The sequence below is a fragment of the Sus scrofa genome, chromosome 15, assembly GCF_054392235.1.
Source record: "Sus scrofa isolate SSC_HxYL_T2T_F1_AM1 chromosome 15, Sscrofa_HxYL_maternal_Yorkshire_Landrace_v2.0, whole genome shotgun sequence".
Taxonomy (NCBI): domain Eukaryota; kingdom Metazoa; phylum Chordata; class Mammalia; order Artiodactyla; family Suidae; genus Sus; species Sus scrofa.
The window spans coordinates 17,612,519-17,632,705 of NC_139397.1; the positions used below are offsets into that span (position 1 = coordinate 17,612,519).

General features: G+C 41.1%; 1 protein-coding gene and 1 long non-coding RNA gene across 48 annotated transcripts in view; both read right to left on the bottom strand.

Moving 5' to 3' along the window:
* Positions 1 to 5,573: 5,573 nt before the first annotated feature.
* On the bottom strand, positions 5,574 to 8,382 carry LOC146395739 (uncharacterized). The gene is made up of 3 exons (XR_014829088.1): positions 8,278 to 8,382; positions 7,646 to 7,743; positions 5,574 to 5,784 (listed from the first exon to the last, which is right to left on the bottom strand). It is a non-coding gene; the product is annotated as an uncharacterized LOC146395739 (long non-coding RNA).
* A 4,729-nt stretch (positions 8,383 to 13,111) lies between these two features.
* The window catches only part of MBD5 (methyl-CpG binding domain protein 5), a 438,228-nt gene continuing 431,152 nt past the window's right edge, over positions 13,112 to 20,187 (bottom strand). For all 47 annotated transcript variants that reach the window (XM_084998691.1, XM_084998684.1, XM_084998699.1 and 44 more), the window contains 2 exons: positions 17,147 to 17,222; positions 13,112 to 13,722 (listed from right to left, as the gene is read on the bottom strand). In XM_084998691.1, coding sequence (XP_084854817.1) covers positions 13,651 to 13,722; positions 17,147 to 17,222 — 148 coding nt within the window. In that variant the 3' untranslated portion in view covers positions 13,112 to 13,650. The remainder of the gene's footprint in view (positions 13,723 to 17,146; positions 17,223 to 20,187) is intronic.

Here is a 20,187-nt window from a genome sequence, read left to right on the forward strand (position 1 = left end):
TCAGCCACTGGACATATGAGAGGGAATCCTTCCTCAAGACTCCTCAGGTACCATGCGACTGCCACCTATGCACCTGGGGTAGGCACACACAATGATGTGGCCATGCAGTGGTGTATCTTGATCAGACTTGCCACTCAGGCTCTTTGTTCTTATTTCCTAGCTTGAAAAATGGATTAATGTCATAATTGCAGAACAACATACGAGTTACATGGCATCATTTAAGTGACTTCATTTTTAGGCATGTTGACAAGTCTCCCACATTTTGGTCCTCTGGGGTGATAGGAAGTGACACTGGGATATTCCACCCCATCTCCCCTGCCATCCTCCATACAGTCATCAGGTGCTCAGGTCATTTTGTACTGGTATTTGTGAGTCTTGGCCATGAAAATTATATGGGACAGACATTGGGATGGGTTGGTTTGGGTTTCTGGTACCCATCAAGCTCATCTTATGTGGCTTCCTGTCCTTGGAAAAAGCATTATCTTTTGTTTCAGGAGTTTTGCCTTATATAATCTTTTATAGTAAGAAAGAGAAAGGCAAAATCCATCCCAAGGGAGATAACAGCCTGGTGTTAGGTGTAAGGACAACATGTACACATCAATTGGATTGTTCCTTGTTACCCCATCTGTTTGATTTAATTCAGTTCAATAAAAAGGACAATGTGGAGTGGAGGTGGGGGACCCAAATTATATGGAGACAGTGCTTCAAGAGATTGTTACTTCATGGAGTTTCTGTCATGGCTAAATGGTAATGAACCCAACTAGGATCCATGAGGATGCAGGTTTGATCCCTGGCCTTTCTCAGTAGGTTAAGGATCCAGTGTTGCTATGAGCGGTGGTATAGGTTGCAGACACAGCTTGGATCCTGCATTGCCACAGCTGTGGTACAGGCCAGTAGCTGTAGCTACAATTTGATCCCTAGCCTGGGAACTTACATATGCCAAGGGTGGGGCCCTAAAAAAAGATAAAAAGAAAAAAAAAAGAGATTGTCACTTCATTGTCAGTTCCTGAATATGTAGCACAGATAAAGACTAACACAGTAAGCCCTAGCAGAAATCTCCTCCGTAAACATGGATGAGATAGAACCTGCTGATTACTAGCCCTCTACCTTGCAATCTCAGAACATTAATCTAAAAGAACTGTACTGTGCCGTGAGCTGTGGTGTAGGTTGCAGACATGGCTTGGATCCCTGTTACTGTGGGTAGTGTAGGCCGGCAGCTGATTTGACCCCTAGTCTGGGAACTTCTATATGCTGCAGGTGCCGCCCTAAAAAGCAGAAGTAACTAACTAAATAAATAAATAATAAAAAAATAAAAGAACTGCATTGTTCCCTTAAAATCATTAGGTCTAGTGGGTGACTTGCTCAGAGTCACATGGATAATCGGGAACAGATCTGAGATCACAGTACAAGCCTTCTGACTCCAACCTCATGGGTCTGAGGTCTAACTATAACCCTATTAAATTGCTGACAGTAACCAAGCCATTCCCCATGCCTTGAGTTTGGAGTCAGGGATGTCTTGACTTAGCCTCTTAGAAGGTAGCTGGGTTTTTACCTTGAGGACAGCAGAATAAACTTGAGCTGTTGGCATTTCTCTAGGAGGAGAAGAAAAATTCATCCCTCTTCTGTGGTGTGGTCAGGGTGGCCCTTCTAAAGTACCATCATATGGGGCCATAGAATCCTATAGCCATCATAACACTCATTACACTTTAATAATTTTTTGGTGTCTGTCATTGACATTAGACAATACATTCTGTGGGGGTAGGAACACAGCAGCCATAGTTATCATTGTATCCTCAATAGTGCTAGCATATGCTAAGTGCACAATAAATATTTGTTGTTATGTGTATAGATGAATGGCTGTCACTCATCTGGTCTAAAATGTTTCAAATGGCTTTTCAAGTTATGCTGGTCTAGAAGAGCTGCTGGCAGCCCACGCTCACCATTTTGGTTACTTTCTGGGATTATTGTCTACCTTGCTCCTTTCTAGGACATCACGTTCAAGATTTATTGGATTTTTCACAGTTCCCAGAAAACCATACTATTCTCTAGTCCTTCCCATGCCCCACTCTGCCCCGGCCTTGTCACTTCATTCCCTCTCTCTTGAATGTCCTTTTCCCCTCCTGGCAACCCCTGAATTCCCTCTCCCATAAATCACTTACCAGAGTCCCCCATATTTAAGTCTCCCAGGATCCAAAACTCTTTGTATCTCACTCTTGGCTTGTGGCTCTTGTCAATGTATTGCACACAATTTTTCACAAGTCTTCTCATTCACTGGAACAAAGAACCCTTGAGGGAGCCCTTTATCTAAGAGATAAGATGCTCTATAAATATTTACTAAAGGAACGAATGAACAAATATCCCTTGGAATTCTCTGGAAAAATGGAACTCTACCAAAATTGCTTTACGAAAGTCATCATGGTGCACTCGGTTTTTTCTTTGGGCTCATAAAGCCTCCAGAACTCTGGGTCCAGATTAGAAATCGACTGTGACCCGCTGTGCTGCTCTCCTCAGGAGAAAGTTTCTCAGAATAATTAACTCCAAGATTTCTAAGAAAAATTTGTCTTTGTGCCTTTATGGGATTATAACACAGGAGTCTAAATCGCTTATGTCATCACTGTACAATGTTTTACATTTTTTGCACAGCACCGGGCTTCATAAGCATGTTCATGCGAACTTCATGATAACCCTATGGGGCAGGTAGGGAAATATCAGTTCCCCTAGAGACAGATGAGAAGAAGCAGGGTAAGAGACGGTTAGGCAGTCACCCAAGGTCACACAGCAGAGCTGAGACTAGGAATCAATTCAGCTCCTTTTTCACCCTGTTATGATCTTATGAATGAGCTGTCTAGAACCACACACTTTGGGTACCTGTCAGGAAGGCTCCAGAACTTTCCTGAGGCTGAGAGTATATAGAATACACTGGCATGTGTACACCCACGGTGCCTGACCCATGTGTGCGAGCAGACAGGCCTACCACAGTGTTGGCCTGACCTCTCACTTCTACCAGGGGTGGCAGCAGCAGTGCTGGGCTGACAGTCAGGCCCTTGCACTCTGGATCAGCAACTCTCCTGAGCTGGTATCCAAAAAGATATATTTGACAGACACTTGGAGTTTGTAGAAAGAGCAAGGTTGTTCATAGAACCTAATATAAAATGTGGATTCTATATCCATTATCAGATTTTTAGGAATGCTTTCCTTCCTTCCTTCCTTCCTTCCTTCCTTCCTTCCTTCCTTCCTTTACCTACAATTTAATTAGAATTGAGCATAGAAAGTTGAATAAGAAAAACTGGCTCCCTTTTCAAGAAGTTCAGGTTGAAGGTTTGGTTCCATCACTGCCTTTGCTGCTGGAATGACATGCTGTGACCTCCCTGTATTTCATCCCTTAGAGCCATCGCCTAAGGGTACAGTGCAAGATATCTACTGGGGGGAGGAAGAGGAAAAAATAAAACTTCTATTTCTGTTTGGTTCATCTAGTCTCCCCTAATTTTCATTCTGGCTGTTTTATTTATTTATTTATTTTTTTGACTTTTTTTTTTTTTTTTTTTGCCATTTCTTGGGCCGCTCCTGCGGCATATGGAGGTTCCCGGGCTAGGGGTCGAATCGGAGCTGTAGCTGCCAGCCTACGCCAGAGCCACAGCAATGCAGGATCCGAGCCACGTCTGCGACCTACACCACAGCTCAAGGCAACGCCGGATCGTTGAGCAAGGGCAGGGATCGAACCCGCAACCTCATGGTTCCTAGTCGGATTCGTTAACCACTGTGCCACGACGGGAACTCCCTGGCTGTTTTATAACACACATAGTGTATTAATTCAGTAGTACACACACACACACACACACACACAAACACACGTGTGTATAGTAAGTCCTCAATTTTATTTTTAATTTACTGCTAGGAATTTCTGATAATAAAGTTTGGAAACTACCACTTTATTTTTTTTTTTTTTTTTTTTTTTTTTTTTTTTTTTTTTTTTTTTTTGTCTTTTGTTGTTGTTGTTGCTATTTCTTGGGCCGTTCCCGCGGCATATGGAGGTTCCCAGGCTAGGGGTTGAATCGGAGCTGTAGCTACCAGCCTACGCCAGAGCCACAGCAACGCGGGATCCGAGCCGTGTCTGCAACCTACACCACAGCTCACGGCAACGCCGGATCGTTAACCCACTGAGCAAGGGCAGGGACCGAACCCTCAACCTCATGGTTCCTAGTCGGATTCGTTAACCACTGTGCCACGACGGGAACTCCCTGGCTGTTTTATAACACACATAGTGTATTAATTCAGTAGTACACACACACACACACACACACACAAACACACGTGTGTATAGTAAGTCCTCAATTTTATTTTTAATTTACTGCTAGGAATTTCTGATAATAAAGTTTGGAAACTACCACTTTAGAGCAAGGAAAGCTATTCTTTGAGGCAGGAACCACATCTCTTTCTTATTTTGTTTTCTGTTGAGAAAGCGATGAGCTCCTCACAATGGCCATCACTATATGGCCTGATCTCTTGGCGGACCCGCTTGCTTTATGAAGCAGACCTGGTGCACATACTTTCTCCTCCTCCCAGGATGCCTCAGCTGCTCCATAATCACCCAGGAGACTTGAGAAGAGCTTGAAAAGCCAAGAGAAATGTGGGTATAGGGGAACAGTCTCTCTTCAGCTTTGCTGACTTTTGCTAAGATAGATGGCTTGTCCAGAGATAGCCAGTGTTACTCCACTCCAATTTTTGCATGCTTTCTTTTCCAGCTCTTGTGAATTTTTGCTTCCCCTTCTGTGCCAAATAAACCAGAACAGTGAGACTCAGCCTGAAATCACAGGCTCCTGGACCTCTATGCTTGTTTTGAAATTTGAAGGAAACCACCAATTCTAGATAATCCCCATTTGATTGGAAAAGGGGAACAGAGCTTGTAACAGATTTCAGAGATTTCCTAAGGATATCTTCCCTGACCATGAAAGCTATTTAAGATTAACTTGGCGAGGACAGCCATGTTCCGGAGGGATTCAGCCACAGTTTGGGGACCAAAGCCTCGGGCAATCAGTCATCCGGGCCACGTTCTCTACAAGCACTCTTCCGCAGCCACCCAGGGAGCGAAAGACAGGAAGACCCAGAGAGGCTCTGCCCCTGGCAAAAAAGTGTTCAGATAAACCTACTCCCTTCATCAGTGTTTTAACGAATTCTGCCCCCTGTTTTAACAAGATGTGCCTAAGGCTTCACAGTCTGAAAATTAGTTTCTATATACTTCAATACTGTACCTAGACTTTTTTGTACAGTCTTTAGTCAGCAACTTCCAATTAAGAAATAAGTAGGGAGTTCCCACTGTGGCTCAGTGGGTGAAGAACTCGACATAGCCTTCGTGAAAATGCAGGTTCACTCCCTGGCCTTGCTTATTAGTGGGTTAAGGATCTGGCTTTGCTGCAAGGTGCAGTGTAGGTCACAGATCTGGCTGGCTGTGGCTGTGGTGTAGGCCTGCAGCTACAGCTCCCACTCAACCCCTGGCCTGGGAACTTCCTTATGCTCCAGGTGCAGCAGTAAAAGGGAAAAAGAAAAAAAAAAGAAATAAATAGTAAGCCTTAATAGCACTGAAATATACTATCAGATTATTTATTCTTTCCTCTCTTCTTCTGAAAGCATATCTCAATGTATCATCTCTTTTTATTTTCGTGCCAGTCTTCTGAGGAAGCTCATCCTGGGATAGTTATGAACATCTTCTCACCCTCCATATTCTCAAATCTTTTGGGAACCTCCGGCCACTTGCCCAGTTCAAAGTCTTACTCCTCTCAAGAGTACCTGTGTTGAAATCAGGGAAGAGAAATAAATGGTCCAAGGTGAACAGCAAGACCCCCTTAAATGAGTACCCCACAGAAGACTGGTTCCTTCTTTAACATAAGCGAGGGCTGTGTTGTTTGCTTGAATCTGGAGATGAAGCAACTGAGTGAGGCTCCACCACTATTATTAACAGCGATAACAATAGAGTAACTCGACTTGCATAGCATTTCCTCTAAGCCCACACTCTTCTAAGTGCTTCACACAGATTAATCTGTGTAATCCTCAAACAATTTTATGATCCTATTGCCCTTATTTTCAGATGATGAAACTAAAGCCCTTAGAGGGTAATTTGCCTGAGGTCACAATAGCCACTGAATGGCTGGAGTCACAACCTAGGCGTCTTATCAGTGATTTGTCCTAAATCATGAAGCCAGTCAGTGGCAAGAACGAGGACACTGAATTTCGGTCAGGTCAAATACACTTTTCCCTGGACTAAACTTTGCATTCCCTGATTTAGTTGCTTATAACTTATTTAACTTTTCATAGCTTGAGCTACTTATTCGAAGGGCCAGTTCTAACTTCACTTTGTGGCTGAAGGTTAGAAGTTCTGTTTCTGTGCTGCCTATACACTTCTTGGAGAAATCATTTTCCAGACTAGTTTATTGGGAGATCATTTTGCTGGTCCATTTCTGCATGTAGCACTACAGACAATGGAATTCTAAGGAATACCCCAGGTAGCAGATTCTGAAACTCTGGGCTAAATGGAAAGCACCAGAAAAGGCCTCGGGACAGGTAAACCACTCCACCTTTAAAGGCTTCCTGGGGAGACAGCAATTCTACACAGGGCTCCTCCTTGTGTTTGACAACCGCTTTCCCTGGCAGCAAGTTCCCTTTTCTGATCTGAATCTTTCCAACTGCAGCTTAATTACCAGTCCCTGAGTGCCCGCTATGTGCCAGGCACTAAGAGTTTATCTGCATTATCTCATTCAATCCTCTAAGCAACCCCAGGAAGGAAGTGTTGTTATTATCCCTCTTTTTTTAGATGAGGAAGCTACACACAGATAAGTTAAGTAACCTGCCCAAAGTCAAACAACTAGTTAGTGGCATAGCCTAGATGGGAATATAGACGACCCCCTCAGAAGAACAATTTGTAACCATTATAACAGGCTGCCTCCCTGTTGAGGCTCCATTTCCTGTGTACAAGACCCTGTCTAGAGAGAAGGGCTATTTGTTGGTGTCTGGATCATAGGATTGGATGCCTGTTATTGCATTGGTTCCGCCTTTAAAAAACCCAAAAAACAAAAAAAACCCCACCCCAGTTAATTAGCTTTGAAAAGCCCTTAAGTTCAATGTTCATTGAATGTAGGAGGTGACTAATTGTGGTTGGGAATACTTTGCAGGGCATGTGTATAATCACCGGCCGGAATGGATGATGAAAGGCTATTGTGGTCTCCCCTGCTGTGGGGCAGAGGTCCTTGTAGCCAGATGGCCTGACTCCCGTGGTCCCATGTTCCTGTGCTTCCATAACCTTTGGTGCTCACCTGATACCTCTGACATCGTGCATGCTCCTCTGAAGCTTCCTTTTTCAGTGAGATGTGTAAGATGAAGGGATATGGTGCCAAGTGGCTGGACCAGACCTATACCTACCTGTGCATTCCAGGAAGCAGGCCTTGTTTTCTAACAATCTCACAAAATGCTTTGGGATTTCCAACATTCCCAACCTCTTATCACCAAAGGAGAAACATTATTGCTCTACCAATAGAGCCCTAATTTGTGTGAAAGAAATAGGGCATCATGTTGTTGGCAGACACTGTAAGTGCACCACACAGCATTTCTTCATGACTGTTAAAGTGACTTTACACAAAGATGGTTATATACATACCTCTCAGGACTGGAACGGAACTGGCTCAATAAATGTAATATGAAGAATTATGGTGGGCCCAGATCTTTAAAAAATTTTACTTTTAAGAAATGCTGCACCTGGAATATAGCCAATATTTTATAAGAACTTTGGAGTATAATCTATAAAAATCTTGAATCACTATGAAATTAATACCGTAAATCAATTATTTAAAAAATGCTGCACTTGATGTTCCCTTCCGGCTGCCCATTCCTTCACCTTACAGTCAGATTAATCTTTCTAAAACACAAACATGATCACATCGCCTCCTCCTGAAAAACCCACGAGTCCCCATTTCTGCCAGGCTGCAGTGCCGTGTTGGTGCGAAGCGCCAAGACCCCGCTTTGCTCTTTGCTCCACTTCTCTCCCATTGCAATTTACTCCATAACTATTCTTCTCTCCTGCTTCCTCTAACCTCCAGCCTCACACAAGCCCTTCCCTCTGCCTGGAACAAGCTCTCCTTTACCTTCCCCCAGGCCACACACTTCTCCTTTGTCTAATACTGAGTCATCTTTCCCTGGTCCTCACTCAAGCCCTCACACCCATTAAACTGGGCCAGGGGCCTGTGATGTGCTTCCCTCACCCCAGCCCTTATCACCCTTTATCATACTTACATGGTTAAGTGGCCTCCTCCTTAGGCAGCTCTGTGAGGGCAGAAAACAGGTGTCTTACTCACTTTGCTGCAGATAGGGTGTGGCATAGAGTGGGACTCAGTAAATATCTACTGAATGAATAAATGCATCAATGATATCTCCAGGATCTACAGAGCTGTTTCTGTCAGAACTTAAAAGAGGATCCCACAAAAACTGCTAATACCTGAACCAGGCTACTAGAGAGAGCTGAAGAAATAGATACATATAAACGTACATACATACACATCCTCTTAACCAAACTCCTCATCTGGACTCAAGGAGACAGCTACACTATCACTGGGAAGCCTTCCACCCAAGTGAGCCATCAGTCTTCTCCCAAACTCCCAACCACAGGATGGCAGTAATTCTTCTTCGCCCTACCTGGGAGTTCTCCAAAGATGTTTGTCCTGGGTCAGTCTTATGATCAAAAGTGACAAATGTGTCCAAAATGGAACTGAAGCCAATGTATTCACTTCCTTAACCAGGGACTGAGAAGCACTCCTTTGGCATGGGTTTTGTTTCAGACTTTGATCTAGGAATCAGTTTCCTGTTGCTAACAGCATGCCAAACATGTCTACATTTCACCCAGACATATGTTCCATCACTGATTCTACTAATGCAGTGGTTTTCAAATATCACTTTGTCTCCCACCCCCGCCCCACCTCACACCCCCAGAGATATTTGGCAATGTCTGGAGTCAATTTTGATTGTCACAATTTAGAAGGGATGCTCCTGGCATCTGGTGAGTAGAGCTAAGGGAGGCTGCCAAACCTCCTACAATGCACAGGACAGCCCCTGTGCAAAGAATGAGCTCACCCAAAATGTCAGTGGTGTTGAGCAGCCCTGAGTCGGGGTGACACTCTGTAGCCACCTTAGCGCAAGAGAACCAGGCCCTGCTTGCCTGTGTGGTGTTTTCCATGATGTATGGAAACAAAGAAGAGAAGAATAAATTAAAAAGCAATAAGAAGACTGTGGTTCTTCCCCTGCCTGTGATTTAGAAATTAAGATGCACAACCTATCTCTACAATAGAATATTTCAGTTTGGGGAGGCTTCCTAGGCAGATCCCAGCCCCAAACCCATGAATCTGCTATGGAAATCTCTTAATACGAGTCATTTAGTGTGGAACTGAACAGACTCTTGAACATGAAAAGAAGTTTTGGTGAATTCAAAACCATATTTGTTTCACACTGAAAATGTTCAGGTCATTTTCTTTTCCTAAAGTATAACCATTTGGACAAAAATATCCATTTGATATGCAGGTGAAATGTAGATTGCTACTCTTCTACACAGACAATCCAGTGTATTTAGACTTAATCCATAAAGGCATGATGTTACAAAACACATTTGTATATTGTGAAGCCATCTGGCATCAAATTTTCCAATTTATAGACAACTTTGTATTTACATAACAAATTATTAAATCAACCATTTTTTCGGTTTATAAAAGGTCACTGCAGTACACACACAGTGTGTATAAAAGCAGATAAGGCTGATAATACATATTTACAGTAGATACAAGTTAATCTTTCATATTTGAAGATAATGCTTTTTATATATTTTTTTCTATATCAGACTTCCCACTGTTAGCAGGATTTCCCATGCTTGAGTTGTTTATTGCTTTTTGGCTCACTGATTGAATATTCACTTCTGGGTTGTTTACACATATGAATTACTAATGTTCTTATCTCTTTGGCTAATGCAAATGTGATAGAGTGAATGAAAGAAAAAGATAGACTAATTCAATATTACAGTTCTGGCTGATTGATATTATTTGCTTCTGGTCCCCAAATGAATCAAGTAATGCACAACTCATTTTATACATTACATTGAAAAGTCTTGAGTCTTGCATTACACCATTTGGGCATAAATGGGCAAAACGAACAGGATATCAGATTTTTGGTAAGGTCTAGAATCTTGGCTTTCTTTACAGAAAGAGCAATGTCACCAGCATCTTAATATTTTAGATTTAAAAATATCAATGCAAAACCACTTGTGGCTTACAAGGGCACATTGCAAACTGCATGGAAGATCACCAAAGTTAACGAAAACGTGTTACTGTGGTCTGAAATGAAAAAAGAATCACCTCATGGGATAAGTCAGCTGAGAATCTTCATAAAACTTACAGAAAGCAGAATAACCACCCTCTACTTCTCCCCACATTCTGCAGTGTTATGTTCAAAAAAAGAAACTGTGTTTACTTAGAACACAGACATAGCAAATAACTCAAAGTCAGGGTTCAAATGAAAGACTAAAAGTGGCCCATGACATCACAAGGGATGAGTATTCTTCTCAAAGAATTTACATGCACAATGAGACTGAAAAGTACAAGCCAAAAATGTCCCTCTAAATAAATAAAAACCGATTGCTTTTAATGCTACAAACAAGACAAATTAAACAAAAGTTGCTCAATTAGGTCTCACACATTTGGAATAATCTTTAAAAACCACTGAAAAGTGTAGTTTATTCTCCTTGTGCTTCCTAAAACTTTTAAAGGGCTCAAAGCAAAATTAGATTTCCTTTTCCAAGAGGGACTATTACGTTTCTAAAGGTGCAAAAACTTTTCTTTCTGTTTCCATTCTCAGATTGGTTGGAAAAAAGTTTATTTTCGGAAATAAAAAATGTACTAAGGTCAAAGGGCTAGGCTTCATTTAAAAAAAATGAATTGGCTTTAATACAAAGATAAAGAAATGGCTGTGTGGGCAAAATTCAAGTATGAGTGACCAATGTTTTAATTGTAAAGTAGGTGCAACATTTAAAAAAATGTTACAGCACTGCATGACCTGTAATGCTAACAATATTTGCATTAACTGCTTACATGAGATTGAATAACTATTAAAAGAGAGGAAAAAAAAAAACCCACGTGGACTGAAACAACACCTAGCACCCACATGAAGCCGCAAGCAACCAGTGACATCATGGGCACAAACATACTTTACATTGTCTCTGATGTAAAGTATACATGGGTGAGAGAAACACAAACCTAATTAGCTTAAAATAGTAAAAAGAAGGCTTGGTAGACACAAACTCGGACTGTTGACAAAAAGCAAAGGTTAAAAAAACTTCTACATATCAACACCACCCCCCACATATATGCAGACACTCCTAAAACACAAACACACGTATGCTGTGAATCTGTGAAGAAAATCAACCATGTGGATGAACAGTAGAAAAGCAGATTGATGCAAAAAAAAAAAAAAAAAACCCACAAAAAAAGGACAACATTAATGGTTTAAACATACCAAGCACATCAACTTATAACAAAAATATGTTAACTAAACACAAAAGGTTACTTTGGGTGACCGTGTGAAGGAAGGACCAGGCAGCTAATCCCACCATGACACCAAAGACAAACTCAACCTACCCCCAGAAGGAAGGGTTCCTGCCTCCAGGCCATGAAGCCCAGTGTGGCCAGTTGCATTCCATCAGGCTTGGGGGTGGGGTGGGGGTGGGGGTGGAAAGGACAGAGAGACACAGGAGACCCAGGGGAAGAACTAAGAGCTGTTGATATCAAAAGTGAGCCCAGGTGGAGTGCTCTGTGCTGTGGCCCCAAGAAACCACATGGGGGAATGACCTTGATCTCCTTTTTCCTGAGTTACTGGAACTCTGCTACATCATGGACTGAGGAGTTGGGGGTGAGGTGGATGAGAGAAGAGGAGAAGGGAAGTGAGGGGCATTAGGGGGTTCAGAAGCTACCAATGGAAGGTCCCCCCTGCAGCTGGAGCATTAAGCTGTCCAGTGAGCTCCAGGTTAGGGGAAGAGGCAGAGCTCTCCAGAGGGTTAAGGGCTTGGAAGTGGGGTTGGTGGTTCTAAAAATGAAAGGAAAAGGGATCCCTTCCTGGACAATCCATCAGTTGAAGTCAGGCTGGAAGCCTGAAACTTGGCTCAATTGCCTGGGAGATAGGGTTATACCACCACCACAAAAGAACTGTGGGAAAAAAGATGGAAAATTATGTTGTGCTACATTTCTTATTAATAACCTTGTACTTTACAATGGCTCACAGTTTTAGGTTTGTATGCTTGCAATGTAGTATTTTCTCTCTACATTTGTTTCACATTTTTTTCTTACTTAATATAATATAAATAATTTGGTTAATAGATTCAACCTGCACATTTCAGCCACATTAATATATATAAGAATCTGATAATGGTATAAATAATTCTTTAAATAAAATAAATCTGATATGTTACATAATACTGATAAAAAATTACCACTGCTAATAATTTTGTAAGCCACCCTTAACCTCTGGTGTAAGTAATACTGATGAATGGATATAAAACTTGCTTTGATGGTTCATACTTATTTTTGCTGCTACACAGAAAAACTGAATTATAATCAGCCTTGCCTCTGAAAATAATTTCAAAGTGGGGCTCTGCCTCCATGTATGGCAACAGAAAGTTTGATCTTGTCAAGTACTGTTTGCAAAAAAACCTCAACTCTGAGCATCAATGGTAGTGCAGCATATGCTATCTAGTTCAAAAGGTGGCTATCAAATGTTAACTACAGAAATGACTGAGTAAAATATCTCATCTAAGATTTTTTATAAAACCTATTCTAGTCTAAAACTTAGGTAAAAAAAATATGCAACAAATGGTTGCAGTTTCTGAATTCTTAATTTAGACCTGTGAGCCCTCGTTCCGTTAGAAATCTGCAAGGTTTTGATTTCCTAGACACCCGAAATCAAGTCCAGTGCTTCCAGGCAAGGTTCATTCCAAACAGACAATATAAATGGACACTCAGTGGTGTGCAGTGTATGTCATAATTCAGGTAATACATTATCATGCCTTTTCTCTGCTGTTAAATACAAAAACAGCATCTTTTACATTATCATAGAAAAGCATTTAGGTTGTATTTTTATTTATCACTTTACACTTGTAGTCTCTGGTAGGTGTACTCCATAGAAACCAAAGAATTTTGTACACTATTTCTTTGTACAATAAAAGATAAAGTGTGCATTAGGTACGCTTGTACATGACAATATTGTACAATATTTACATTTCTGATATCACCATGAAATTCTGTATTTTCTATATACAACATTGAAAATTCTTCAGAAACATTTGGACTATTTCTTATAATCACAATTTTAGTACTGTAGAAAAAAAGAGTTTCTCAGTAATCTCTTGACCATTTATCACTTTCATCATTCAGGGGATCCTGATTGGTTCTCAAGCATTCTTTATCCTTCCTGATCAAAAAAATACTGTATCACTGTTTCTTTTAGCACCCTGTGGTGGTGGTAACTGTCTGCCATCATATAAATATTGATATAACAGAGGCTGTATCAATACTTATAGACAGTTCTCTCTGTGCACACTCCTTTAATAAACACTGCACATGGGTGGAGTAGTCCCTGTTATCTGGAGATCTTCCTCCTCTTGGGTTTGGGGGGTCTCATTTGTCTGTCTCCCTGTGGGATTTGGTGAACCTGGAAGTAAAGAGGTGGGGGGAGAAAAAAACAACAGCAGAGATTGAAATCACAAACACCATATGATTTCTGACAAAGAAACAGGGTAGGGAACAGACTCTGGGTTTCCTTTTTCATCACTGATACCCTGAGGCATTTAACATTTTTATCAAGACCCCAGATCTCAGTGTGCCCACAGTCACTGCAGAGGATGAGGAATCTTGGAAACTGCAAAGCAGAGCAACACTCTGTGAAACCCACTCCCCGACCAGTGGAATACAGAGGAGGAAACGGGAAAAGAAAATCAGTGTGAGAAATGGGACATGTAGTTGTTACCCCTGCAGTATATTATATTGAAGACAAAAATTAGACCTCTCCCAGCAGAGATCCCTGGATCACTTTTCACTGGGGTCTGGAAGTGTGGATATATGCATACTAAACACATTTTCTTCTTCTTTTTTTTTTTTTGTCTTTTCTGGGGCTGCTCCCATGGCATATGGAGGTTCCCAGGTTAGGGGTCTAATCAGAGCTGTAGCTGCTGACCTACACCGCAGCTCATGGCAACGCCAGATCATTAACCCACTGAGCAAGGCCAGGGATCGAACTGCAACCTCATGGTTCCTAGTTGGATTCGTTAACCACTGAGCCACAACAGGAAGTCCCATTTTCTTCTTTACTTCATTATGGTATTTATTTTATAACTGCTATGAAGGGTCAAAGATTATAGGAACATGTACACACACTCAGCCTAAGGAGGTTTACTTATGAGAAGGATCAGGATGGAAAATAGAATACCACTACCATCTGTTGGTAAGTCTAAGCTTATATAGTCTGGGAAGAGCAATTAACACAACTTGTTTTTATATACTAACGCAGAACTAGCAGCATTTAGGGCTGTATAGCAGATTAAACAGGGTGCATCAATAGCAGGACTTGATTCCCAGGTAAGAGACAGCAGGTGTGGTTTTGAGGGGCAGAAGACAGGTGCTAGGGGAGATGATGAGGTGTACTCTACTGCATTGTGGCTGTTGTGGTACTGATAGGAGGGGGCAAGGTTAAGACCCTGGAAAGGCAGGATGGGCCCAAGGCAGTGGTATAGTAAATGCTTAACAACCAGCTCCCTATGGAGGCAACAGAAGCCCACTGCAGCATATGCCAATTTCTGCAGTAAAAGTGTTTTTACCACAGCCAGTTTCAAGCTACCAATATGGTGTCACAGGACTCAGAGTTAGGAAGACATGTGTATTATCAAGGTGGCGTGAATGCATGTTTTTTTTTTTTTTTTTTTGTCTTTTTGCTATTTCTTTGGGCCGCTCTCACGGCATATGGAGGTTCCCAGGCTAGGGGTCCAATCGGAGCTGTAGCCACCGGCCTACACCAGAGCCACAGCAACGCGGGATCCGAGCCGCGTCTGCAACCTACACCACAGCTCACGGCAACGCCGGATCGTTAACCCACCGAGCAAGGGCAGGGACTGAACCCGCAACCTCATGGTTCCTAGTCGGATTCGTTAACCACTGCGCCACGACGGGAACTCCAATGCATGTTTTAAAGACAATGTTTATATAACAGCAAAGGCCAATGCCATTCAGAGTCTAATACAGAAAACTTAAAAAAATTTTATTTAAAAAACAACACTTATGAGTTTCTCAAAATGATTCATCCTCTTAATCCCTCCATATATTCTTTAAAACCACAAAACCATGAAGTTTCTGATAAAGATCCAATGGAAATCTTTTTAAAAATTGAGGAAAGAAACCTCTATTTGAGACTGTAAAGTAGTAACCTGTGGACTGAATGGGGTCTGGACAGGATTTTTGTTTAGCCATATGGTGTCTTCATATTTTTAAAATAGTTGTCAACACTAATATATGAGGAATTTTAACTCTAGACTTCTAGAATCTCGTGAGAAATTGGAGTATCTTGCAACACTGGCACAATTCCCCACCTGGCTCAGATCTGCTGGAGCATGGAAGGAGCTTCTTAGAAAGAGCACGACCGCAGGTTGCCATGGTCCCCATCACTCCTGACTGCCTACTGGCCACAAGAGCCAAAGGTCCTGAGACAGAGACTAGCGAGATGCTTGCCAAACCCATTTCTCTTCTTACTGAGCAGGTATGGAGTATAATATATTTACTAGTGGCCCTGAATTAAGAAGTCCACATGATTGGGTCAGGCCAGAGGAAAGCTGGCAGAAGTGATGAGCTTCTCAGTCTGGCCCATAAAATCTATCCTGACAGTCTTCTGTGTACATGCTTTTTTCTCACCTGCTGGGCTGGATGCAAAGATATAATGGAGCACTCAGAAGCCCCAGGGGATGATCTCAGAGGCCCTAGGGGATGTTGGACACTAGATATAGAAAAACCTGAGCCCCTGAATGGCTGAGCAAACCCTTCCCAACCAGAACCAGACCCAAGTGAAAGAGCCTACCTTGATTAGGGCATCTTGGTTGGCCTTTCTCAATCCACTCAAATTACTGTTTTTCTTATACCTTACCCACTTACCTATTGATATTGTTTGTCTAGCCCTAGAAGGTGTTTGAGTCTATAATCCAGACTTGCTATAATTGCACCAGGAAATTTAAAATCTTAGGGCCCCAATTTACCCATCTTTGAAATGATGAGTCAGATCGCAAAATCTCTAAAGTCCATCCCAATCCCAACATTCTATGAATGTATAACTTATCTCTGTCATTCAATAGCCTCTAGATGGCTTGTTAGGATTCAGATAACCCTATTACCACAGTGTCAGGTAAAAGTAAAAGAAATCCCACTGCTGAATAGCTTTTGACAATTTACATTTTTAAAAAGATTACCAAAATTATATTTTGAGTGCTTACATTAGCCAATATGTAAATTAGAGAATAATGATTAAACTTCTTACATACAACACTATTATATGAACATTTCAATAAAAATTTAAATAAAAAGTTGACTCTACCTCTTTAAAACCAGAGGTTATACTGTTAAATAATTTGAAACAGAATTTTTTGCCAAATATTTTATTTTTTAAGTAACAGTAGAAAGGAGATGAGAGGTCTATACACCCTTGAGCTTGACCCTATGTTCAATTTCCCTTTTTGTTCTATAAACAGAGTAAAATTTATTATTGAATTTTTAGGCAATACTAATGACCACTGCTATTCTGAGAGTCAAAATGCAGAAAGCTGTGATTTGAACTTCAATATTTTGCTGCTTACATTTTAAAAGACTGTCACATGGTAGGGAAAAAGTTACTTATCTCAGAAAAAATACATAGTTAATACCAGTAGGTTATTTTTTCTTAAGTTATTTTTAATCTTTCCTGATATTAGTCTTTTTTTTGAGCCTACTAATTTAGTATTACTATGTGAGTTGCTTGACAATATTTAAGAGACTTTACCAAAAAGTATAATACAATTTATTTTCAAAGAAACACAATATAATGGAAAAATAAATTAACTTACAGTCCCAGACATTTTGTCCAGTTCACTCATGGCCTCATGAATAGCAGCTTCTAAATGGTTATTTAGCTTTCCACTTCTGGAATTAATGAAAACAACACACCAGATTAATAAATTATGGACACAAAAATCTCAATTTAATCCCCCAATCAGAAAACAGAAGTACCAATTCCACGAGAGAAAGTCAATTTATATTCACATTTGGACAATTCAGATGACAAAACACTCTGGAATTCTCACGACTGAGTGATAAAACCACGTAACTACTAAAAAAATTTGAACACATGATTGGGAAGAATGGATTCTTTCCCCTTCCACATGCTTCTTCCACAGTCAGATAGTTTTGCCAGAAAGCTGGGCCACAGGTCTCTTTTCATGCAGATGCAGCTTGTCCTCCTAGATTCCAACCTGTTCTGCACTGCCTTTTGTTCTGGCTTGTCTCTTTTTCAGCGGCCAGGCTGTGCAGACAGGAGGTTGCGGGGGCTGAACTGCAGGCTCTGGCCACTAGGGAGCTCCCTCTGCCCTCTCTGGAGCCTCCTGGCTTCAGGAATTGAGCAAGGGAAACCTGAAATCCTGGTGTGCATTTGTTCCAGGTGGGAAACGGTTTAACTCGCCACACCTGAGGCTCAGCCCCATTTTTTTTTCCCCACAAACCAAAATGACATAACTATTTGAGCAGATGAAGAATGACGTCTCAGAGCATCTATCATTCGTCTGACCTTTTCTCTCCACTCAGCATACCATTAAACATACCATTACTCACATATTGAAACATATCTAGGAAGCTGCTAAACTAATTACTAAAATCAGGCAAATCCACACTATCCACCGCTGCAGTCATGTCCACTCTATTTTTTCCTTCTCTATGTATATAAATAATTACCCAATTATTCTGAGTACTAAGGTGATTCATTTCATTTGTCTTGTCATGACAATTACTAGAAAAAGCTGAGGAGGTAAATCTTTTCAAGACAGGCTTAGCATGGCTTTCCAAGAGTTAAGTCCTATCCTATCATCTACATGGAGATTGGAAATTTGCATTTGTAGAAAGATTTGGCTCACAGTGCCATTTAGTTTGGCTCACATTGTGTTTAGAAACGTATTTGAACTCTAGTGGAATGCTTTTAAATGAGGCCTTCACCAAGTTTTACCCTGACAATTCATAGGTTTAGTTTCTGTGTACAATCCTGAGTAGTTTACTGACAGGTACATCATAGATGCTGCATATATTTACTAAATAAAAATGTCTGACTCAAGCTAAAACAACGGCTCTATATTTTGGGAAACATATATGCACTTAACTCAGTCGAACAGAAAAGAAAGTTTAATGTATTGATTGTAATTAAATTATACAGGCAATGCAGCACCAACTTCTTCTCCCAACCTTTTGTAGGCCTGTAAGCTAGCCTCTAGCTTTTATATTCTTGCCACTTTACTTTTAGAAATGTAAACAATGCAGAAAGGTGCATAGAATAAATTAGCAACCCCATCAAATCCATTTCCCAGAATAAACTGTTAATAAATTACGTATTTCCTTTAATTCATTTTTATTAAAGAAAATGAAGCTGAAATTTAAATTTCCATTTGTTATCCATTTCTTTTTTTTTTTCTTTTCTTTTTTTTTTTTTTTTGCTATTTCTTGGGCTGCTCCTGCGGCATATGGAGGTTCCCAGGCTAGGGGTCGAATCGGAGCCGTAGCCACCGGCCTACACCAGAGCCACAGCAACGCGGCATCTGAGCTGCGTCTGCAACTTACACCACAGCTCAAGGCAACGCCGGATCGTTAACCCACTGAGCAAGGGCAGGGATCGAACCCACAACCTCATGGTTCCTAGTCGCATTCGTTAACCACTTCGCCACGACGGGAACTCCTGTTATCAATTTCTTTCTTCTTTTTTTTTTTTTGTCTTTGTCTCATTAGGGCCGCACCCCAGCATATGGAGGTTCGCAGGCTAGGGGTCTAATCGGAGCTGTAGGCACCAGCCTATGCCAGAGCCACAGCAACACCAGAGTCACAGCAATGCCAGATACAAGCCACATCTGTGACCTACACCACAGCTCACAGCAACACTGGATCCTTAACCCACTGAGCAAAGCCAGGGATCGAACCCACAACCTCATTGTTCCTAGTTGGATTCATTTCCTATTATCAATTTCTAGTCCTATTTTCTCCCACCTTTTCCCCAAAGGCATATTTGTATAGTGTGTTTTTTGTATTTTATATATGTCCATGAATAGTACTTAGTATTGTCTTTTATGTGTGTGTATACACACGCACACACACACACACAAGGTGTCCTGATATACATAACATTCTGCAATGTGCCTCTTTCTCTTTTATTGATATTTTTGACCACTAAGTTCATAAAATCTATTTGCATGCTATCTTTTATTTACTTACCCAATCCAGTTTTAAGGGGCTCTGGGAATCTTGTGGAGTCAGAGTTGTTTTCCCAACAAGGAGTTTGCTAAGCATGATTCTGGGTGACTGGGTAGGAATCCAACCCGGGTAGGAATCCATCCCTAGGGCTCTGTAGGGACATTTAAGCTGAGCTAGGATTAGGCTGGGGCCCCTTTGGTGAACTGTTTGGCAAAGACCTTACAGTCTCACACATGGCCTATTGCCTGAGAATATTAAACCTTGTTACTGTAATATGTTAAATAGAGTTATTCTTACTCTTTCTTTTGCATTTGCATAAAAGTATGAAAATAAGTTTTAAAAGATATTTATTATGCATTTTTACTATACCATCTTGGGGGTTTAAAATTGACTATGTAAAAGTTTTAAATGTCTAAAAAAGGTAAAGGGTTTCAGTGAAAAAGTGTCAGAGAATCTTGGTTTTCTCACCTTTAATAACAAAAATAGATAGTATTTATTGAAAAAACGTTTTATTTTTTATCTTTTGCTTTTTAGTGCCACACAGGCGGCATGTGGAAGTTCCCAGGCTAGGGGTTTAATTGGAGCTACAGTTGCCAGTCTATGCCACAGCCACAGCAATGCAGGATCCGAGCCGCGTCTGTGACCTACACTGCAGTTCACGGCA